Source organism: Wyeomyia smithii, chromosome 3 (assembly GCF_029784165.1).
Source record: "Wyeomyia smithii strain HCP4-BCI-WySm-NY-G18 chromosome 3, ASM2978416v1, whole genome shotgun sequence".
In the NCBI taxonomy this organism is placed as follows: domain Eukaryota; kingdom Metazoa; phylum Arthropoda; class Insecta; order Diptera; family Culicidae; genus Wyeomyia; species Wyeomyia smithii.
The window spans coordinates 168,321,242-168,342,408 of NC_073696.1; the positions used below are offsets into that span (position 1 = coordinate 168,321,242).

Consider the following 21,167-nt stretch of genomic DNA (forward strand, 5'->3'; position numbering starts at 1 on the left):
CCAACATCGAAAATAAGGGCTCTTCCGTAGTTACTAAAAACGCGTCGCGAAAGGTTTTCTGTTCCAGTACAGAGTCCGGACAGACCTTTTTGGCAAAATCGAGTATCCAGCGATCTGAATACTCCTCACTCTCATTCGAAACGTCACGGTTCCGCATGCGCCTGGCGGTATCCCAAAAAGTGCTCATCGCTGTTTCCCTCGACAACGCGTTTACGAACCGCCGCCAGTACCCGCGTTTTTTCGCCTTTACTAAGCTCTTCATCTGCCTGCCCAGTGCCTCGTACTTTCGAAGTAGGTTGACAGTGCCGTACTCCCGGTAGTCCTTATACGCCGCGGACCTTCGCGCGTACAGCTCAGAGCACTCTTTGTCCCACCATTTGTTGGGAGGGCGCTGTCTAATCGTTACCCCGGGTATCGGTTTCGTCTGAGCTTGAGTCGCGGCGTCGATTATCAAGCCAGCTAAGAACGCGTATTCTCCCTCCGGAGGAAGTTTCTCGTGAGTCTCGATAGATTCCGCTATAATAGACTCATAACGCTTCCAATCAATATTACGTGTAAGGTCGTAGGAAATATTGATTGGGTTCGGGGGAGTTGAACCATTAGCAATTGATATAACGATTGGAAGATGATCACTACCGTGAGGATCGTTGATTACCTTCCACTGGCAATCTAACGCTAGTGATGTCGAGCAGAGGGATAGGTCAAGCACGCTTTCACGTGCTGGAGGATTAGGTACACGTGTCGCTTCCCCAGTATTCAAAAGTGTCATATTGAAGTCGTCGATCAAGTTACAGATTAAAGAAGATCGGTTGTCGTCGTACAGCGACCCCCATAGCGAACAGTGAGAGTTAAAATCTCCCAATATCAAAAAAGGTGCGGGAAGCAATTCTGCTATATCAAGGAGTTGCTTCTGTTCAATCCGCGCGGATGGGGGAATATATAACGAAACAAGGCAAAGGTCTTTTCCATTTATATTCGTTTGAATGGCAGCAACTTCAATATTCGAGATCGAGGGGAGGTCGATTCTGAAAAAAGAATAGCACTTTTTAATCCCTAAAAGTACCCCTCCACCGTGTGAGTCTCGATCTCGACGAATGATGGTGAAATCGTGGAAATTAAGTTGGTCATTTGAATTGAGAAAAGTTTCACAGAGCGCGAACGCATCACAATTGTATGTGTTTATCAAATGTGAAAATGAATCGAATTTGGGGATGATACTTCTGCAGTTCCACTGTAACACAGTGACAAAATTCCTAACCTCTTTCGACGTATTAGTCATCGAAAGATACGATAGCTGAAATGGTTTTCACTGTAGGGAGAAGGGCAAAAAGAATGTTTTGAAGGGGATCTGGCATGTTGAAAGTTTTAAATATCCAGTCCACAATATCAGAGAATTTTATGAACCCTGTTTCTTTTATGTCTTCTGATCGATAAATGGGTGCACGAGGGGTTTTTGGTGCCCCAGGAAGCGGTGGGTACTCCTGGTTTGATTTGAAATTAAAACCGGGTGGTACTTGCTTCGGTTTTTCTTCACCGCTTCCTTTTTGAGTTGTCTTATTGGTCATTCCGCTAGGGGTTATCTTACGACCTTTGCGAGAAAGATTAGGAGAGTCGATCATTCTCCTCTTCCTAGATCCTTCTGGCATGGCATAAGAACACCCTTCGACGGGATCGTCAGAGGTACCCTCATCGGTTGGCAAAAAGGAAAAGATGTTTCCTGTCGAGGGTGGCTCAGCCCTCTTAAGAATTTCTGCAAAAGAGCGCTTCGATCGTTCCTTAAGGGAACGCTTAATTTTTTCCTCGCGCTGTTTGTACGCGGGACATGCCGAAAGGTCATGCCGAGTTCCCTCGCAGTAAAGACACTTTTCAGTATCCTCACTGCAAGCGGTCTCAGCATGATTGCCTCCGCACTTGCTGCAGCGTGCCTTGTTGCAGCAGTAGGTGGCTGTATGACCTAACTGCTTGCAGTTTTGGCAATGCATGACCCGCGGTACGAACAGGCGTACAGGCAAACGAACCCTGTCCAAAGAGATGTAGTTCGGCAGTGCGGATCCGGCGAATGTTACACGGAAGGAGTCCGAAGGGAGGAATTTCTTCTTCCCTTCTTCGATGGATACTGAATGCAATTGCTTGACATCCAGTATCTTTACATCTTGAATCAGGGGGTTCTTGAAGCAGCCAACCCCGTGACGCAAAATGTCATCGACCGTGAGGCTTCCTTCGGTAACCACACCGTCGATCTCCACGTCCTTGGCAGGGATGTACACGCGGTACTCCCTTGTAAAGAGCTCGTAGCTAGCAATTTCGTTTGCTTGCTTCAAGCTACTCACGACAACTCGCAGTTTGTTTGGCCTCACCTTCGTAATCTCGGTTACGGCCGAAAACTGTTTTGCCAGGTCTTTGCCTATTTGAATTATATTCAAAGGTTTTTTTATGGGCCGGAAGTAAACAACGTAGAGACGGCTAGTGGCATCTGGGTAAGCTTTTACCCGTATTTCCGGTACCCTTGGTACGGGGCTAGGTAGCGGGGGTGGTACAAGGGAAGGTAAGGGAGAACTGCTGGGGGAAATTTCAATTTCGTCCCCATTTGTTTCCACATCCAGGAAAAGTTGCACCTGCATGTCGTCCATTTTGCGGGAGCGTTACGCTCTACCGCACACAAACGAAAAATATTCGAATGTGGGGGGGGGGGGAACAAGTAGTTGATATTAAATTTTAAAAACAATTTTTCAAACTACAATGGATCAAAATAAAAAAAAGGCAGTAATACTAATACTAATAACAATAGTAATAATATTAATAATAATAAAAATAATAATTATAATAATAATAATTATAATAATAATAACAATAATAATAATATTACTAATAATAATATTGATAGTAATATATTAATAATAATGATAAAAAATCTAAAGTGAATACTTCACCGAACGTCTAAGTCACGACCTCACGGCTGATAGTAGGATCAATCGAGTGTCTCCGCAGAACAAACAATGACGATCCAGCTTCGTGTTGTGACACAGTGGCCGTATCTTACACGCGACCTTGTAGATGCCACTTGTAGTTGACTTCCACTCGCACGATCGTATGGTGGTCCGTGCTGCTAGCGGGGTAACAGCGGTGCGGGAGAATTGTTCTTGCTGATATATCAGCTGCGTATCAGATCACTGGCGGGGTAGCCTGCTCCTACCAGTGTGCAGAAGATGTTTCTGCCGATATATTGCAGACTATTGTTATCGCACAGCACAAGATATAATCGAAAAAAAAAACACCCGTACGATAACTCGTGTATTGTTATTTTGCGAATCACACGGAGATAAACAATTTGCGTCTAATCGAGACGAAAGCAAAACAACGAATGCCAAATTGAATATGTTTAAAAACTTTTATTAAAAAAAACTGTTTTGCATTTAATTTAAGAAAAAAAAACACTAAATCTTTTACAAAATAACGAATAAAAATCAGCAGTTTTACAATATAGTTTAAAAATAATTTGGAAATTTGATATTCGCGCGCGACAAGTATTTGATCGTATCGCCTACCATACCCTAACTGGTCGGTTGCGGACATTTTGCCCAGCTCTATGCTTTTAGTTTTACGATTTTTCTAGCTTTTGGACAATTGTAATACATATAAACAATTTTTATTTCATTAAGCGTGGTACGCAGTTGAAAAGAAAAGAGGTTTACGAAATTTTGCCCTTTTTACCAAACGGAATTTTGACAGCTGAGAATGCTTCACAGTAACGATATCTGACGTGAGTGAGCGCATGATTTTTCCTTTTTTCTAGAACACTCGAACACACTTGTTTACCGCGATCTGGTGTGAGATCAGGGATGCCAGGTAATTTTTTCAAAAGTCAAAAGGCTGAAAAAACTTTCCGGCAAATCAAAAACTGTCGAGCAAAAAAATTCGTTCACATATTTTTCAATGTCTTCACATGTTTCCTCCAATGTCTTCACGTTGTCGTCACAAAAATGGATGTCTTCATCGTACACTCAAAATATTTTTCACGTTATTGTTACGTGAAAGTTCCTATACTTGTTAATTTCCTGTCATTTTGCATGATTTATGTGACAAACATAACATCTACGTGAAAATCTCATGCATACCATGGTTAATCACGTACCATCTACGTGAACTTGACAACGTCAAACAGGATGTATCGCGTGAATTCTCTGTGCGAAATGAACCAGAAATCAAAATGGCAAAGCTGTTGTCTGATTCTGAACATAGAACAGAATTTCTGGATGGCTTGCAAATAAGTGAATTTTCGAAAAATCCTAATAAACTCGAGACTTGAGCTTAAAGGTTTCACACAGCTTCAGTTCAAAGGTGGAAGAGTTACCTGAACGAAAACAGCTGCAGCGGATAATACAATCCCCGGGAATGTCGTAATATTTATCAGTTTTTATGTTGTTTTACTCATTTACGAATTGACGAATTTGCATACCTGTATGATATCTGATAGCAATCACGTTTTACGAAATGTATAATTTTCATTTATTTGTCTAATTTTTATGAGCTAGGAAACGGGTTTTTGAAATTATCAAAATATGTTGCGTAATAAATCACTCAGGTATGCAAATTCGTCGTTTACCAGTAGATGAATTCTACGTGAAACTCACATGAAATGTATGCATCTACAATCACGTAGAATCTACTAGAATGTCTTCCAATCTGGCATCGCTGGGTGTGAGACGACCAACCAACTGGCTGACACTTTCAGTACCTGAATAATGTCAGTGGTCATTATTCCGTGCAAGAACAAGTGACATTTTGCTTCACAGCAGTGTTCACAGCAAGTGAACTTTGTTTTCCCTTTCGGTTTATGATTTCTTTTTAGCTGCGTACAGGCTACCAGAAGAAATTCATTGCCTGATTCAGTGCCTGAATTTTACATGGGATTGGAATAGGAAAATGAATTCCTTTTTGAACTGCATACTGCGCTTTAGCTGCGTACTAGCTACCAGAAGAAATTTCATTGCCTGATTCAGTGCCTGAATTTTACATGGGATTGAGATAGGAAAATGAATTCCTTTTTGAACTGCATACTGCGCTTTATATTGTAACCGTTTTGGTCGAACTGATGATAGTTCACGACAACTAAATTTTGATTGCGATTGTTTTGGCATTTTGGTAATAAACTTAGCACTTTGTTTTGTTTGATATGCATATTTGCATTTTTCCTAGTTTTTAGGCTTTGAAGACATGAAACTTTGCCAGCTTTTCTACTCAGTAGGTATCTTAGATTATTTATTATAAGAGAGAATCGGTGCGAAACACCGTGTCCCTGCGCGTCGGTAAAAAGGGGTTGCCGTGCATAACGCTCCGGTGTAAACGCGTCTTCGGCTCGTGTTAGTTAAGCACATTTTAAGGGTTTTCAGAGTGTAGTGGCTTCCCGATGTGTCTCAAGATATTTATTCATGTCTCACGGTGATCGTTTAGTCGGAGACTGCCCGTTCGTTGATTTTATTTACCCACGTTGCAAACCGGAATAGGTTTCGTCCGGTCGATAAATGTCGAGATTAGCCTAATAACTATGCGATGTATATCTTCTAAAGGACCGCGTCTACCGATGTGCGCTTGCTTTTTTGAAGCTATTCAGGATTAATATTAGACACATATATAAATACTTAGATGCTTCGGGTGGTATATGATTTTCGCGCGCGTCATTCGCATAGGATAGCGGTGTTTGACACAGTGCACAGCGTCGTTCGATTCCGTCAAATATCATGGAGACATGATAAAACAAACCTTCCTTTCCGCCGCGGTAGTGGAGATTTAGAAGTAAACTCGGGGCTGTCCGTTTAGCCGGAGATTGTTCACCAATTGCTTTGATATAAGCGTGGCGCAAATCGGAGCAGGTTTCGTTCGGTCTATAAATAACTTGAATAATCTAATGGCTACGCAAAGTATACCTTTGAAGTATACCTTTGTGCGTTGCTGAGTTTCTGGTACTCGGGATTGGCCTTATTAAGGTTTATCGGTTTAAATCAGATTCACATCGCGTAGTCTAATATGCGTGGCTCCAATAACATTATATTGTGAAAATCGGTCTCAAATCAGTAAATTTGAACATTTTGGTGCTCCATTAAAATAAACCATGCACACCTATGCGTGGCCCCAAAGGCATTGGTAATGTCTCTTGGTCTAAACCGGTACCAGATATAAATAAGCTAATTGTGTTTCTCTAGTCAGCCGGCTGACTATAGATTAACCGAAAATAGCTAAATAGCGACGGAGAGGAGTTATATGTATGATCGCATCACTCATGAAAGTGAATCCTGATCCAACGAGCCCTCCCCTACTAACAAAAACCTCCTTCCTGTGACCTTTGTGGAGATGCAGAGGTAAAGACGGTCTCCAAATAGCAAGGGTCACACTAACATCCTTTCCTCTTTTCCCACCTGATTGCAAGGACGTGGCCGGCGTCGTTATTGATCCTTTAAAGTATTGAGTCACTAAAACTTGTACAATGAGAATGGTCGGTCACTCCCAACCCCATTCAGTTGATTCACTGTACAATTTTACTGATTCGGATCAATCACGGAGTGCAACCATTGATATGTGCAGTCAGTCAAGCTAAGCTAAGCTACAAAATTACGAATAAAATTCACCGACCACACGATACAAAAGCATACGAATAAGCCGTGAATACGCTTGCATAGTGTTACATCATCTCTTGTGGACAATGAACATCTATAACAGCTAAGTTATGAGTTTCCAGCAACACTGAGTTACAATCAGAGAGTAACTTGGTTTTATTTTTTACGTGTCGGTTGTTAGGCATCGTACCTCGGAACCAGTTAGGAGATCTAATGCAATAGTAAGCATTATAAAATCACAATTTTCCTCATTTTGGTGGACACTTAGCTAATTTTCCAATCAATTTCTGGAAGAATGAAGGAAATCCATTAAAACGAGTTATAAGTATTTGGAATTGAACAATTTCTCGTGGCGCTCTCGATGTTTACTTCATTTTAATTTGCACCCGTGTTTCAGAATGTTGCGTAAGACGTAATTCTACGTCAAAGCGAAAAGAACATGTTAAATTATACGCATATTTTTTTTAACTATTTTTCCTAAAATCTAAACAATAACGGTTATTCAATCATGAAGCAATGTAAAAAAGATAAAATTTTCCAAATTCGTATATATATACATATATATATATATATATATATATATATATATATATATATATATATATATATATATATATATATATATATATATATATATATATATATATATATATATATATATATATATATATATATATATAATATATATATATATATATATATATATATATATATATATATATATATATATATATATATATATATATATATATATATATACATATATATATATATATATATATATATATATATATATATATATATATATATTATATATATATATATATTATATATATATATATATATATATTTATATATATATATATATATATATATATATATATATATATATATATATATATATATATATATATATATATATAGTTTATTTGAACGGTAATATCCCAGTTGTCCTCAAAGTACGATGCTAATCTAACAAGCCAGTCCATCGTAGGTTCGAGTCTCGGCTCGGAGAGGACTGTCAGAGTCAGTAGGGTCGTAGCACTAGCCCCGCAATTTTCCTGTACACTAAACAGTTGACTGTGAAGTCTGTGTATAATGAACAGAAGGTTAAGTGAGAGAACTGTGTGAAGGCGAATAATAATAGCATTCAGAGTACAATGTTTCCACCTTTTTTATTCCATTCTATGTCTCATACAGCATGCTCTGAAAAAAACTTTTTACCGTGCCGATAGCCGTGAGAATCTCTCGTTCGTTCAAACATCAACTACGTTGCGCTGCTTAAATGAAGTTGTTCAAAATTCATTTTTTTCGAAAATGAGTTTTTTGCATAAACCGCATCTACTCAAGAAACTGAAGTTGGGAAATAAAAAAAATTCGAAAAATCGAACTTTAAAGCCGATTTATACCGAGTTGAAATTTCGTCCGAAACAGAATGACCATTCTGTTTCGGAACAGAGTGGTCTATGTACATAAATCGGTGTAATACTAACATGTAACACGTAACATGTAGCATATTACATGTGATAATAAACATGCCACTTGTTTTGTACATGTCACACGTGATATGTAACATGTTACACGTAATGCAACACGAAAAATGTAACATGTAAGATATTATGTAATATGTAACGTCTTGTGTTACATGTAATGTAACACGTGACATCTTACATGTGACATGCTGTATGTATCATATAACATGTGATACTAGCCATTTTATACGATTTACCGTCATTTTCTTTGTCATTTACCAGGTTTGTGTACATAGACCACTCTGTTCCGAAACGGTTCGAGGATTCCAGTGAGTATATATATGAAGTCAGAGTGGTCTATGTACATTGGTGAGATAAAATCACCGATTTCGCAAAGAAACTGTTAATTTTATGTATCCCAATGTTAAACCACTTCATAACCTTTATATTAGAATATTTTGTTTTAAAGAATCTGTTGAACAGAATTTTATTCAGAGATTTTTCGAAAATTGCTTCTCCTGAACAATTTGCTCGATGGCACATAGACCACTCTGTTCCGCAACGGCTCATATGTTGCTTGATAAGTCGCACGGGTATGCAAAATCGCCAATTCGTAAATGAATTGAACGACATACAAAATGGCAAAATGATATTGCGACAATCTTTTCTTCTTTGCAGTGTATAATCTCTTCTAAGCCACAAGAAATCAACTATCCTACACTCAAAAATATTCTTACACAGCTTCCCATTTGTTCCACGTGAAATTTCACTATACTTATTCTTTTCTGTCATTTTGCAAGTGATATATGTGACAAACATAACATATTACGTGATAAAACATAGTATTCATGTGATTTTCACGTATATGTTATGTTTGTCACATATATCATGCAAAATGACAGAAAATGAATAAGTATAGGAAATTTCACGTAACAATAACGTGTAAAATATTTTGAGTGTAGATAGTTGTTTCTTTCTTAGAAAATTATACACTGCAAAAAAAAGTTTGTCGCAATATCATTTTGCCATTTTGTATGTCGTTCAATTCATTTACGAATTGGCGATTTTGCATACCCGTGCGACTTATCAAGCAACATATGAGCCGTTGCGGAACAGAGTGGTCTATGTGCCATCGAGCAAATTGTTCAGGAGAAGCAATTTTCGAAAAATCTCTGAATAAAATTCTGTTCAACAGATTCTTTCAAACAAAATGTTCTAATATAAAGGTTATGAAGTGGTTTAACATTGGGATACATAAAATTAACAGTTTGCGAAATCGGTGATTTTATCTCACCAATGTACATAGACCACTCTGACTTCATATATATACTCACTGGAATCCTCGAATCGTTTCGGAACAGAGTGGTCTATGTACACAAACTTGGTAAATGACAAAGAAAATGACGGTAAATCGTATAAAATGGCTAGTATCACATGTTATATGATACATACAGCATGTCACATGTAAGATGTCACGTGTTACATTACATGTAACACAAGACGTTACATATTACATAATATCTTACATGTTACATTTTTCGTGTTACATTACGTGTAACATGTTACATATCACGTGTGACATGTACAAAACAAGTGGCATGTTCATTATCACATGTAATATGCTACATGTTACGTGTTACATGTTAGTATTACACCGATTTATGTACATAGACCACTCTGTTCCGAAACAGAATGGTCATTCTGTTTCGGACGAAATTTCAACTCGGTATAAATCGGCTTTAAAGTTCGATTTTTCGAATTTTTTTTATTTCCCAACTTCAGTTTCTTGAGTAGATGCGGTTTATGCAAAAAACTCATTTTCGAAAAAAATGGTCTTTAGACCACTCTGTTCCGCAACGCCTCATATTTGGATAATTTCTGAAAACTATTCCTAGTCTATAAAGAATTTGGGAAACCACAATCGAAAATTATACGTTGTATAAAACGTAGAACCTATCTGACAATCAAATGCTTTTCACTTTACCGGTAGTTAAATTCTACGTGGAACTCACATGAAATGCATATGTCTACTGCATATGATTCACAGGATAGATCATCTCACCAGTTTATGATGAACTCAAATGACAATCACGTAAAATCTACGTGATAATGACAGTGGAAAATATTCTCATAACTTTTTCGGTAATTATAACGTGAAAATTATTTTGAGTGTACAATTTTGCCTTACGCATCACACCAGTCAAACAAACCGCTCTGAATCTAAGGAACCATCCATTAATGATGTCACGCGTTTAGGGAGGAGTGGGGGTTTCAATTATTTCGACATATGTGGGAGGGGGGGGGGTTAGCTTGAGTGTGACATCACATTTAATCTCAAAAAAAATAAATAAATAAATAAAAAAGTCACATACCTAATCGCAGAGTTCAACTCAGAACTATTTATGATATTTGCATCATTCATTTATAGTTCTACGATCCCTTTTTTTGCTTAAGATTTGCTTTAGATAAAATAAATGACAATTTTTTTCACGTTAAAAAGCATAATGTTCGTTAATTCTGTTTTACCGTGCATGTTCGTTTATGAATGACAGCGCAACTTCATTAATTTTTAGTGTCTCTCAATCCAATCCAATCCAAAATTGTGCCAAAACGAAAATAAAAATGCTTGGCTATTGTAACATGTGGAGATGATTTGGATTGCGAAATGATTGAAGAAGAGGAACTAAATATTGATGGTCTTTCAAAAATCAGCAATGATGCTGCAGTTACTGTCTCGGCTTTCTATGTCGTCGATATGCGACTCCATCAACAGCATCCTTGAACTTAGAACTCAACGCCTTTTCTAGTTATCTTCTATAATCTTCTTTTCCTTTTAGTGTCAGTTTTTCTTTCAGTGAAATCATTCTTATTAAGCAAAAATGCATTCCTAACAAATTTCACGATTTTCAATCAATTATTACCAAAAAAGGGGGAGGGGGCTTAAAAACGTGACGTAATTAGGGGGGGGGGGGTCAAGGAAGTTGTGACAGCTTGTAACAAAACATCATTAATGAATCGTCCCTAAAATTATTTCTAACCATCGATACCTCCTTTACACAAGTTCTGTCAAAACATTAGTCGTGGTTTAAATAAATACTAATAGCAAAAATTGACATCTCTAATCTATAGGAATATATGTGCAAAGCTTCAGCCAAAGCAAAAATAACAGCCAAAATAATAAAACTGGCACATTTTGCTGCGTACTAAAGTTAACAAAAAGTAGATTCAATTGACTTTTGACACGTTCCTTCTTCTACCACGTTTACCAAAATTGAATCAATTTTCTACAACTTTCTATTCATCTGCATTTCAACATAAGGCAATAGTTTTGTCAATCTTTTTTTAAAATTTTTGTTTTGATTTTTTTATATTACCACATAAATAACATTGAAAACAAACGAACCGCTTATGAGGAACCGAAGCCAGTGGACTCATCTAGATTAGATCCGTCAGTGTAAAACCTTTTATCATAACTAACATGTTTAAACCTATTGGAAAAAATCTTAGGGATCTCTTGAGGTCGCAATTGATCCGGGATACCAGAAATGTCTTGTTCCATGGTGGTGTCGAAGAATATAGCATTATTAGAAGTAGCTGAAAGTGCGACATTGGAGGAATCGTATGAAGAAGGATTAATATCTTGAGCCATATAGTCAAAATATAAAGTCATAAATCTGGATTGAGATTGAAGGTCGACCAACCTCTCGAAATTTTCAATTACTAATGGGTTCATAACTGTGCATCGAATTAGCAACCGGTAAGAGAGATTCCAAAAACGATGTTTCAACGGAAGAATACCCGCTAGCACTTCAAGACTCATCGTATGGGTCGACTGCATGCAGCCCAAGGCAATACGCAAACAACGATATTGTATTCTCTCTAATTTTATAATGTGTGTGTTCGCGGCAGAGCGAAAGCAGAAACAGCCGTATTCAAGAACTGACAATATCGTTGTTTGGTATAACCTTAGAAGGTCTCCTGGGTGAGCACCCCACCAAGTTCCGGTAATCGTACGAAGAAAATTAATCCTCTGTTGGCATTTTTGTGTCAGATACCTAATATGACAAGCCCAGGTGCATTTAGAGTCGAACCAGACTCCGAGATATTTAGCGACTAAAACCTGAGAGATCGTTTTACCCGTTAGTAGGAGCTGCAGCTGAGCTGGGTTATGCTTCCTAGAAAAAACGACCAGCTCAGTTTTCTCCGGAGAGAATTCGATACCCAGCCTAAGAGCCCATTCAGACAAATTGTCTAAGGTATCTTGCAATGGTCCTTGCAGATCGCTAGCCTCGCTACCAGTAATGGATACAACGCTATCGTCTGCAAGTTGCCTTAGCGTGCATGAATTTGCAAGACATTTATCGATGTCATTGACGTAAAAATTATATAAGAGAGGACTTAAACATGAGCCCTGGGGGAGGCCCATGTAACTAATTCGGGAAGTTGTCGAATCGCCATGTGAGAAATACATATGCTTTTCTGACAACAAATTGAGCAAAAAGTTATTCAAATTTGGTGAAAGTCCCTGCGAATGAAGTTTCGCGCTTAAAACTTCTACAGAGACAGAGTCAAAAGCCCCCTTAATATCCATGAACGCAGAAGCCATTTGCTCTTTTCGAGCAAAAGCTAGCTGAATTTCAGTAGAAAGCAACGCTAGGCAATCGTTCGTCCCTTTGCCCCGGCGAAAGCCAAATTGAGTATCTGAAAGTAACCCGTTTGTTTCGACCCATTTGTCTAACCGTAAGAGGATCATTTTCTCCATTAATTCCCGGAGGCAAGAGAGCATCGCAATCGGCCTATATGAATTGTGATCAGAGGCAGGTTTCCCGGGTTTCCGAATAGCAATGACTTTCATCTCCCTCCAGTCATGCGGAACAATATTTAGCTCAAGAAACTTGTTGAACAAATTCAACAAGCGTCTTTTTGCAGAGTCGGGTAGATTCTTCAACAGGTTGAATTTTATTCTATCTAACCCTGGAGCCTTATTGTTGCACGACAGGAGAGCCATTGAAAATTCCAACATCGAAAATGGAGGCTCTTCCGTAGTTACTAATAACGCGTCGCGAAAGGTTTTCTGTTCCGGTACAGAGTCCGGACAGACCTTTTTGGCAAAATCGAGTATCCAGCGATCTGAATACTCCTCACCTTCATTCGAAACGTCACGGTTCCGCATGCGCCTGGCGGTATCCCAAAGAGTGCTCATCGCTGTTTCCCTCGACAACGCGTTTACGAACCGCCGCCAGTACCCGCGTTTTTTCGCCTTTACTAAGCTCTTCATCTGCCTGCCCAGTGCCTCGTACTTCCGAAGTAGGTTGACAGTGCCGTACTCCCGGTAGTCCTTATGCGCCGCGGACCTTCGCGCGTACAGCTCAGAGCACTCTTTGTCCCACCATTTGTTGGGAGGGCGCTGTCTAATCGTTACCCCGGGTATCGGTTTCGTCTGAGCTTGAGTCGCGGCGTCGATTATCAAGCCAGCTAAGAACGCGTATTCTTCCTCCGGAGGAAGTTCCTCGTGAGTCTCGATAGATTCCGCTATAATAGACTCATAACGCTTCCAATCAATATTACGTGTAAGGTCGTAGGAAATATTGATTGGGTTCGGGGGAGTTGAGCCATTAGCAATTGATATAACGATTGGAAGATGATCGCTACCGTGGGGATCGTTGATTACTTTCCACTGGCAATCTAGCGCTAGTGATGTCGAGCAGAGGGTTAGGTCAAGCACGCTTTCACGTGCTGGAGGATTAGGTACACGTGTCGCTTCCCCAGTATTCAAAACTGTCATATTGAAGTCGTCGATCAAGTTACAGATTAAAGAAGATCGGTTGTCGTCGTACAGCGACCCCCATAGCGAACAGTGAGAATTAAAATCTCCCAATATCAAAAAAGGCGCGGGAAGCAACTCTGCTATATCAGTGAGATGCCTCTTTTCAATCCGCGTGGATGGAGGGATATATAACGAAACAAGGCGTAGGTCTTTTCCATTCATATTCGTTTGAATGGCAACGACTTCAATATGCGAGATCGAGGGGAGGTCGATTCGGAAGAAGGAATAGCACTTTTTAATCCCTAAAAGTACCCCTCCACCGTGTGAGTCTCGATCTCGACGAATAATGTTAAAATCGTGGAAATTGAGTTGATCGTTTGAATTGAGAAAGGTTTCACAGAGCGCAAATGCGTCACAATTGTATGTATTTATTAAATGAGAAAATAGATCGAATTTGGGGATGATACTTCTGCAATTCCACTGTAATACAGTGATAACATTCCTAACCTCTTTCGCCGTATTAGTCATCGAAAGATATGATAGCTGAAATGAGGGGCCAAGTTGCTGCTAGTTGCTTCAAAAAGGTTTTCACTGTAGGAAGAAGGGCAAGAAGAATGTTTTGTAGGGGATCTGGTATGTTGAATGTTTTAAATATCCAGTCCACAATATCAGAAAATTTTATGAACCCTGTTTCTTTTTTATCTTCTGATCGAGAAATGGGTGCACTAGGGGTTTTTGGTGCCCCAGGAAGCGGTGGGTACTCCTGGTTTGATTTTAAATTAAAACCGGGAGGTACTTGCTTCGGTTTTTCTTCACCGCTTCCTTTTTGTGTTGGTTTATTGGTCATTCCGCTAGGGGTTATCTTGCGACCTTTGCGAGAAAGATTAGGAGAGTTGATCATTCTCCTCTTCCTAGATCCTTCTGGCATGGCATAAGAACACCCTTCGACGGGATCGTCAGATGTACCCTCATCGGTTGGCAAAAAGGAAAAGATGTTTCCTGTCGAGGGTGGCTCAGCACTCTTCAGCATTTCTGCCAAAGAGCGCTTTGACCGTTCCTTGAGGGAACGCTTAATTTTTTTCTCGCGCTGTTTGTACGCGGGACACGCCGAAAGGTCATGCCGAGTTCCCTCGCAGTAAAGACACTTTTCAGTATCCTCACTGCAAGCGGTCTCAGCATGATTGCCTCCGCACTTGCTGCAGCGTGCCTTGTTGCAGCAGTAGGTGGCTATATGACCTAACTGCTTGCAGTTTTGGCAATGCATGACCCGCGGTACGAACAGGCGTACAGGCAGACGAACCCTGTCCAAAGAGATGTAGTTCGGCAGTGCGGATCCGGCGAATGTTACACGGAAGGAATCCGAAGGGAAGAATTTCTTCTTCCCTTCTCCGATGGATACTGAATGCAATTGCTTGTCATCCAGTATCTTTACATCTTGAATCAGGGGGTTCTTGAAGCAGCCAACCCCGTGACGCAAAATGTCATCGACCGTGAGGCTTCCTTCGGTAACCACACCGTCGATCTCCACGTCCTTGACAGGGATGTACACGCGGTACTCTCTCGTGAAGAGCTCGTAGCTAGCAATTGCGTTTGCTTGCTTCAAGCTACTCACAACAACTCGCAGTTTGTTCGGTCTAACCTTTGTAATTTCGGTTACGTCCGAAAACTGTTTTGCCAGGTCCTTGCCGATTTGAATAATATTTAGAGGCTTCTTTATGGGCCTGAAGTAAACTACGAACGAACCTTTCGAAGCATCTGGGTAAGCTTTCACCCGTGTTGCCGGTACCCTTGGTACGGGGCTAGGTAGCGGGGAAGGTAGAGGGGAATTGATGGGGGAGATCTTAATCTCTTCCCCATTTGTTTCCACATCCAGGAATAGTTGCACCTGCATGTCGTCCATTTTGCGGGAGCGTTACGCTCTACCGCACACAAACGATAAATATTCGAATGTGGGGGGGGGGTCAAGTAGTTGCTATTAAATTTTAAAAACAATTTTTCAAACTACAATGGATCAAAATAAAAAAAAAGGCAGTAATACTAATACTAATAACAATAGTAATAATAATAATAATAATAATAATAATAATAATAATAATAATAATAATAATAATAATAATAATAATAATAATAATAATAATAATAATAATAATAATAATAATAATAATAATAATAATAATAATAATAATAATAATAATAATAATAATAATAATAATAATAATAATAATAATAATAATAATAATAATAATAATAATAATAATAATAATAATAATAATAATAATAATAATAATAATAATAATAATAATAATAATAATAAAAATAATAATAATAATAATAATAATAATAATAATAATAATAACAATAATAATAATAATAATAATAATAATAATAATAATAATAATAATAATAATAATAATACTATTAATAATAATGATAAAAATTCTAAAGTGAATACTTCACCGAACGTCTAAGTCACGACCTCACGGCTGATAGTAGGATTAATCGAGCGTCTCCGCAGAACAAACAATGACGATCCAGCTTCGTGTTGTGACACAGTGGCCGTATCCTACACGCGACCTTGTAGATGCCACTTGTAGTTGACTTCCACTCGCTCGATCGTATGGTGGTCCGTGCTGCTAGCGGGGTAACAGCGGTGCGGGAGAATTATTCTTGCTGATATATCAGCTGCGTATCAGATCACTGGCGGGGTAGCCTGCCCCTACCAGTGTGCAGAAGATGTTTCTGCCGATAAACTGCCGGCTATTGTTATCGCGCAGCACAAGAACTAATCGACAAAAAAAAAACACCCGTACGATAACTCGTGTATTGTTATTTTGCGAACTCAAACGGAGATGAGCAATTTGCGTCTAATCGCGACGAAAGCAAAACAACGAATGAATCTTGGTTGTGGCTGAAAAAAAATACGAATCGGTTCACACAATTTAGCAAGCATTCTTCATGAATGTTTCTATAAGCTATTTTTGATAGATTGAAAATTATGTTTTTTGAACGCATTACATTTTTTTCTTGGTTTTTCATTTGAACATGACAAATAAATACAACCATTTCCCTCTATAGAAAAACAGCGTTAAAATACACATTACACTTTTTATCCACTTTCACTATTTCATTCTATCACTTTTCACTTATTCACTTCACATGTACATTGTACATGTAATCACCATATGAAATTTCATTTTTATAATGCTTGAAACTGAAGAAAAACATCACGGTGTACGGATTTCGAAACTGTACGGGCTTCGATCCAACACGGAATATCCATTCTGCTCACCAATATCAAAAATATATTCCATTTCGTTTTTCTTAACTTCATTACTGAGAAGCAAAGATTCCATACGGTGGATCATATGGTAGAAAGAAGCCATTTTATGCTGGGAGGAGTTGTTAGAAGTATTAGGTATTACCCGCTTAGTATGCTTGGGTTTCCTAAAGATTTCGAATTCAAAGTGGTTGGAGTTATTAACAACGACTACATCTGAAAATGGAAGCCTGTTGTTTTGTTCAATTCCCAAAGTGAACTGGATACTTTTATGAATACCATTCAAAATTCCCAAAAAACTTTCCAAGTCCGCCTGTTGTAAAATACAAAAAATATCATCAACATACCTCGAACAACGATCTGGTAAACAGTCTTTTTCATTTAGTTTATTTTCCAAATGTGCCATAAAAAGCTCACATAAGAAAGGTGAAAGGGGATTCCCCATCGGTGCTTCTTTTGTTTGTTTGTAAAATTTCCCACGAGATGAAAAATAATTGTGTTCCATGCAAAGTCGAGTTAACTTCAAGTAACTGCGTACTTTAGTTTTCCAAAGGTTGTCACATTGTTGGGAGAGAAGCCAATCTTCCAAAAGATTTATAGCTTCTTCCACTGGAACACTCGGAAAAAGTGCTGTGACATCAAAAGAAACCATTATCTCGCCAGTGTTGATGCCCCCGATGATTTTAAACTTTCAACAAAATTTCCTGTGCTCTTAACGATCGACTAGAAAATTTGTTCGGCATTGATTGAAATTCCTTGACTAACCATTTTGCCATTTTTTCTGTTGGTGCCCCCACCGCAGAAAGGATTTCTCTCATTTCATTACCAGGTTTATGTACTTTAGGGAGACCCTTTATTCTAGGAAGAGAAGGGTTCGAAATACGAAGATTTTTCAAAGCGTCACCAAAAATAGGTTGGCATTCTTTGATAGTTTTTTCAAAATTTTTCACCATGGCGGCAAGGGGGTTGACTCTCTGTTGCCTGTATGGGCCATTATAAATTTTCTCCAACATTTGTTGATCGTAATCATTTTTGTTCAAAATAACAATTTTATTCCCCTTATCAGCTTTTAAATAGAAGACAGGTTTATTACGCAATTCTTTGATTGTCTGTAAGTCTGTGCTATTATTTACAAGACGAGGACATTTTTTCAAATTGTGCGCACTTTTAAATGTGCGCACTTCACTGATTTGTGCGGTTGAAAAATTGCAACTACCGATCCCACTTTCAATATCAATGATGATGAGGCTCAGAAAAAGGAATAACTCACCATTTCAGATCCAAAATAGCCAAACATATATTTCATGAAGATCACGCTATGACTACCGACAACATTAGTCTAGTTCGATCAGTAACATCCCCTTGGAAATTAGATGTCGCAGAAAGTTTAGAAATTTTCAAACAAAACCCTTGGCTTTTTAAATTTCTACCTAAAACTCCCCGAAAAGGCATGGATCACCAGGCCGCACATTCCTCTACCTAACTCAAGTTGTTTACGTTCTTGTTTACGTTTACGAGTTAAAATTTGCCCCATTCGTTCACCTACTTAGGTATAAAAATTAGGGGGCTTCGCTATTTTCTCCACAGTCCAAATAAGCACTGACGAAGGCACTAAGTAAGTGTTGAAATACGTATATGCAAGTGATAGGTGAAAAGTGATAGAATTAAATAGTGAAAGTGGATGAAAAGTGTAATGTGTAGTGAAAATATTCTATCAAGACGCTCGAACAGAAGTGAATAAAGCGTTAAACTGTTCAGTGTTGTTTTCTGAGCGGAAATTGTTTGAGTATCTATGTGGGAAACGTTATCAAAATAATATCTTAGCGGGAAATGTATCCTTCGAAGTTTTAATCGTGAATGACCAGATCTGTATTTAATCAAATATTTTCGTTTTTCTAGTGCATGCTTTGGAGCTGGTATCTATCAGATGACACTCAGTTTTACATCATCGGAGCCATTATACTGATTATAGCTGTTAGGCATTTCAAATTTGCTGCCGGAATGCTCACCATATTTATGGTTTCATCATGGGCTACAACGGGATACATAGCATTTACTAATAATCACATGCCCAACGCAGATGACCCATTTGCTTTATTTGATAAAATATACGACAAACCCTGGACGCGATTAGGTCCTTACTTGATAGGAATGAGCGTGGGATGGATCTTATTTAAAACAAATTGCAAAATCAGCATGCCCAAGGTAAGTAATAGAATGTTACAATCAAAATAAATTGATTGAACTTTTTTTGCAGATCGCGGTGGCTCTTGGTTGGATAACTTCCACGTTAATGTTACTCTATCTTCTCTTTGGTCTATTTAACACCACACTTACAAAACCTGCAGCAGCTGCCTATAGTTCTCTCAGTCACACTGGGTGGGCAATAGCGTGTGCTTGGGTTATCATTGCCTGCTCTACAGGATATGGAGGATGGGTAAATAATCTTCTATCGGCACCTATTTTGTATCCTTTTTCTAGGGTCACCTACTGTGCATATTTGGTCCATCCAATTGTAAATCGGATATATGCAATGGAATCGGACTCTCCGATACATATGACACCGAACAACTTGGTAATTAGTAATTCTGAAAATAATCATAACATTGATTACTATAACAATAATAATGGTTATGATAATATTCAATTATATTTATCTTTGCAGACAACACTATACCTAGGTCAAGTGGTCTCATCATATGTATTGGCTTTCATAGTTTCACTTTCGTTTGAAGCCCCTGTTGTCACAATGCTAAAAATAATGTCTCCTGGAAGGAAAAAAATGTGTGAACAGTAACTTCTAGTGATTGTCTCACTACAACGGTCACTCAGAACTATGCCTATTGATACTGTAGAAAATATACATTATTATTTACGGTCCATTGTAAATGCCTCCGGACAAACAGGTTATTACGAGGAAATAATAAAAATCATTTGTGCTACATTCCAATGTAATGTCACATGTCTCAATTTAGAACAAAACAAGATTGAAACTTGCTACTAATAATTCATGAATCATTGTGTTATATTCAAATATTTATGTGCAACATTCCTTTGTTAGGCAATTAGTAATTAGATGTACATTCTTAGGATTCTCACAACATAATTGTGTCGAGATGCATCGGGCATGTGACTTGAAGTTTCCAGTCGTAGTAAATTTGTACATAATAAAATAATACTCAATCGACACACGAATGATTGTTGAAATGTATGACATTTGACTGATGACTTAAAATTGATGTAAATGTAAACAGTGCATGTGCGTGGAAAATACATATCTTGTTTCGTGAGTTTTGTTGATAAATTAATTGTGAAATTAATACAGTGTTGTTCTTTTCAAGCCTCTAATAAGACAACAGAAACAAATCTGAAGTCATAATAATTTGAGAGATAAATTTTTCTGCACGGTGTTTTTTTTGCAAATGAAGTATTTGTTTCTACGCATGTTTGTAAGTAAATCCGCAGATAAATCCAAAATAAATCATGGATTGGGTGTAACCCCTCTTGTAAACGGCACAATAAACGGAACAATAAACTAAATAATTGCAATTGGATCCAAATAATTATTGCCTTGAGCGCTTTGAGCTAAAATTATTTTAAATGGCCTTGTTTGCTGACATTGATGACGTAAAACTCCGAAAATAATTTTGCAACAGCATAATAAATTCATTACTTTCGGTAGATTTGTTGAAATTTTTTTCGAAAGTTTCAACATGTTTTGGTAAAAAAAGCTTTTCTGTGCCATTCAACAATGCGGAATACCATAGGGGCCATCCACATACCACGTGGACATCTTTGGGGGGGGGGGGGGCTTAGTGATGTCCACGGTCCATACAATTTTTTTTTAGAATATATATGGGCAGTTGTCCACGGAGGGGGAGGGGGGGGGGGGTCAAAATCGTTAAAAATCTGTCCACGTGGTATGTGGATGGCCCCATATCAAATGGCATTTACTTGTTTTGTTTTTTTTTTATTTTTTTTAATACCCTCCACTGACCCCCACACCATTGTTGATGGAGATCTACGTTACAACCCAAAAA

The 21,167-nt window shown here is 38.2% G+C and overlaps 1 protein-coding gene across 2 annotated transcripts in view; it reads left to right on the top strand.

Annotated features, from left to right (window-relative positions):
- The window catches only part of LOC129730315 (nose resistant to fluoxetine protein 6), a 126,588-nt gene extending 106,171 nt beyond the window's left edge, over nt 1-20,417 (top strand). For both annotated transcript variants that reach the window (XM_055689561.1, XM_055689562.1), the window contains 3 exons: nt 19,027-19,332; nt 19,385-19,702; nt 19,793-20,417. In XM_055689561.1, the coding sequence (XP_055545536.1) occupies nt 19,027-19,332; nt 19,385-19,702; nt 19,793-19,924 (756 nt within the window). In that variant the 3' untranslated portion in view covers nt 19,925-20,417. The remainder of the gene's footprint in view (nt 1-19,026; nt 19,333-19,384; nt 19,703-19,792) is intronic.
- Nucleotides 20,418-21,167: the final 750 nt, after the last annotated feature.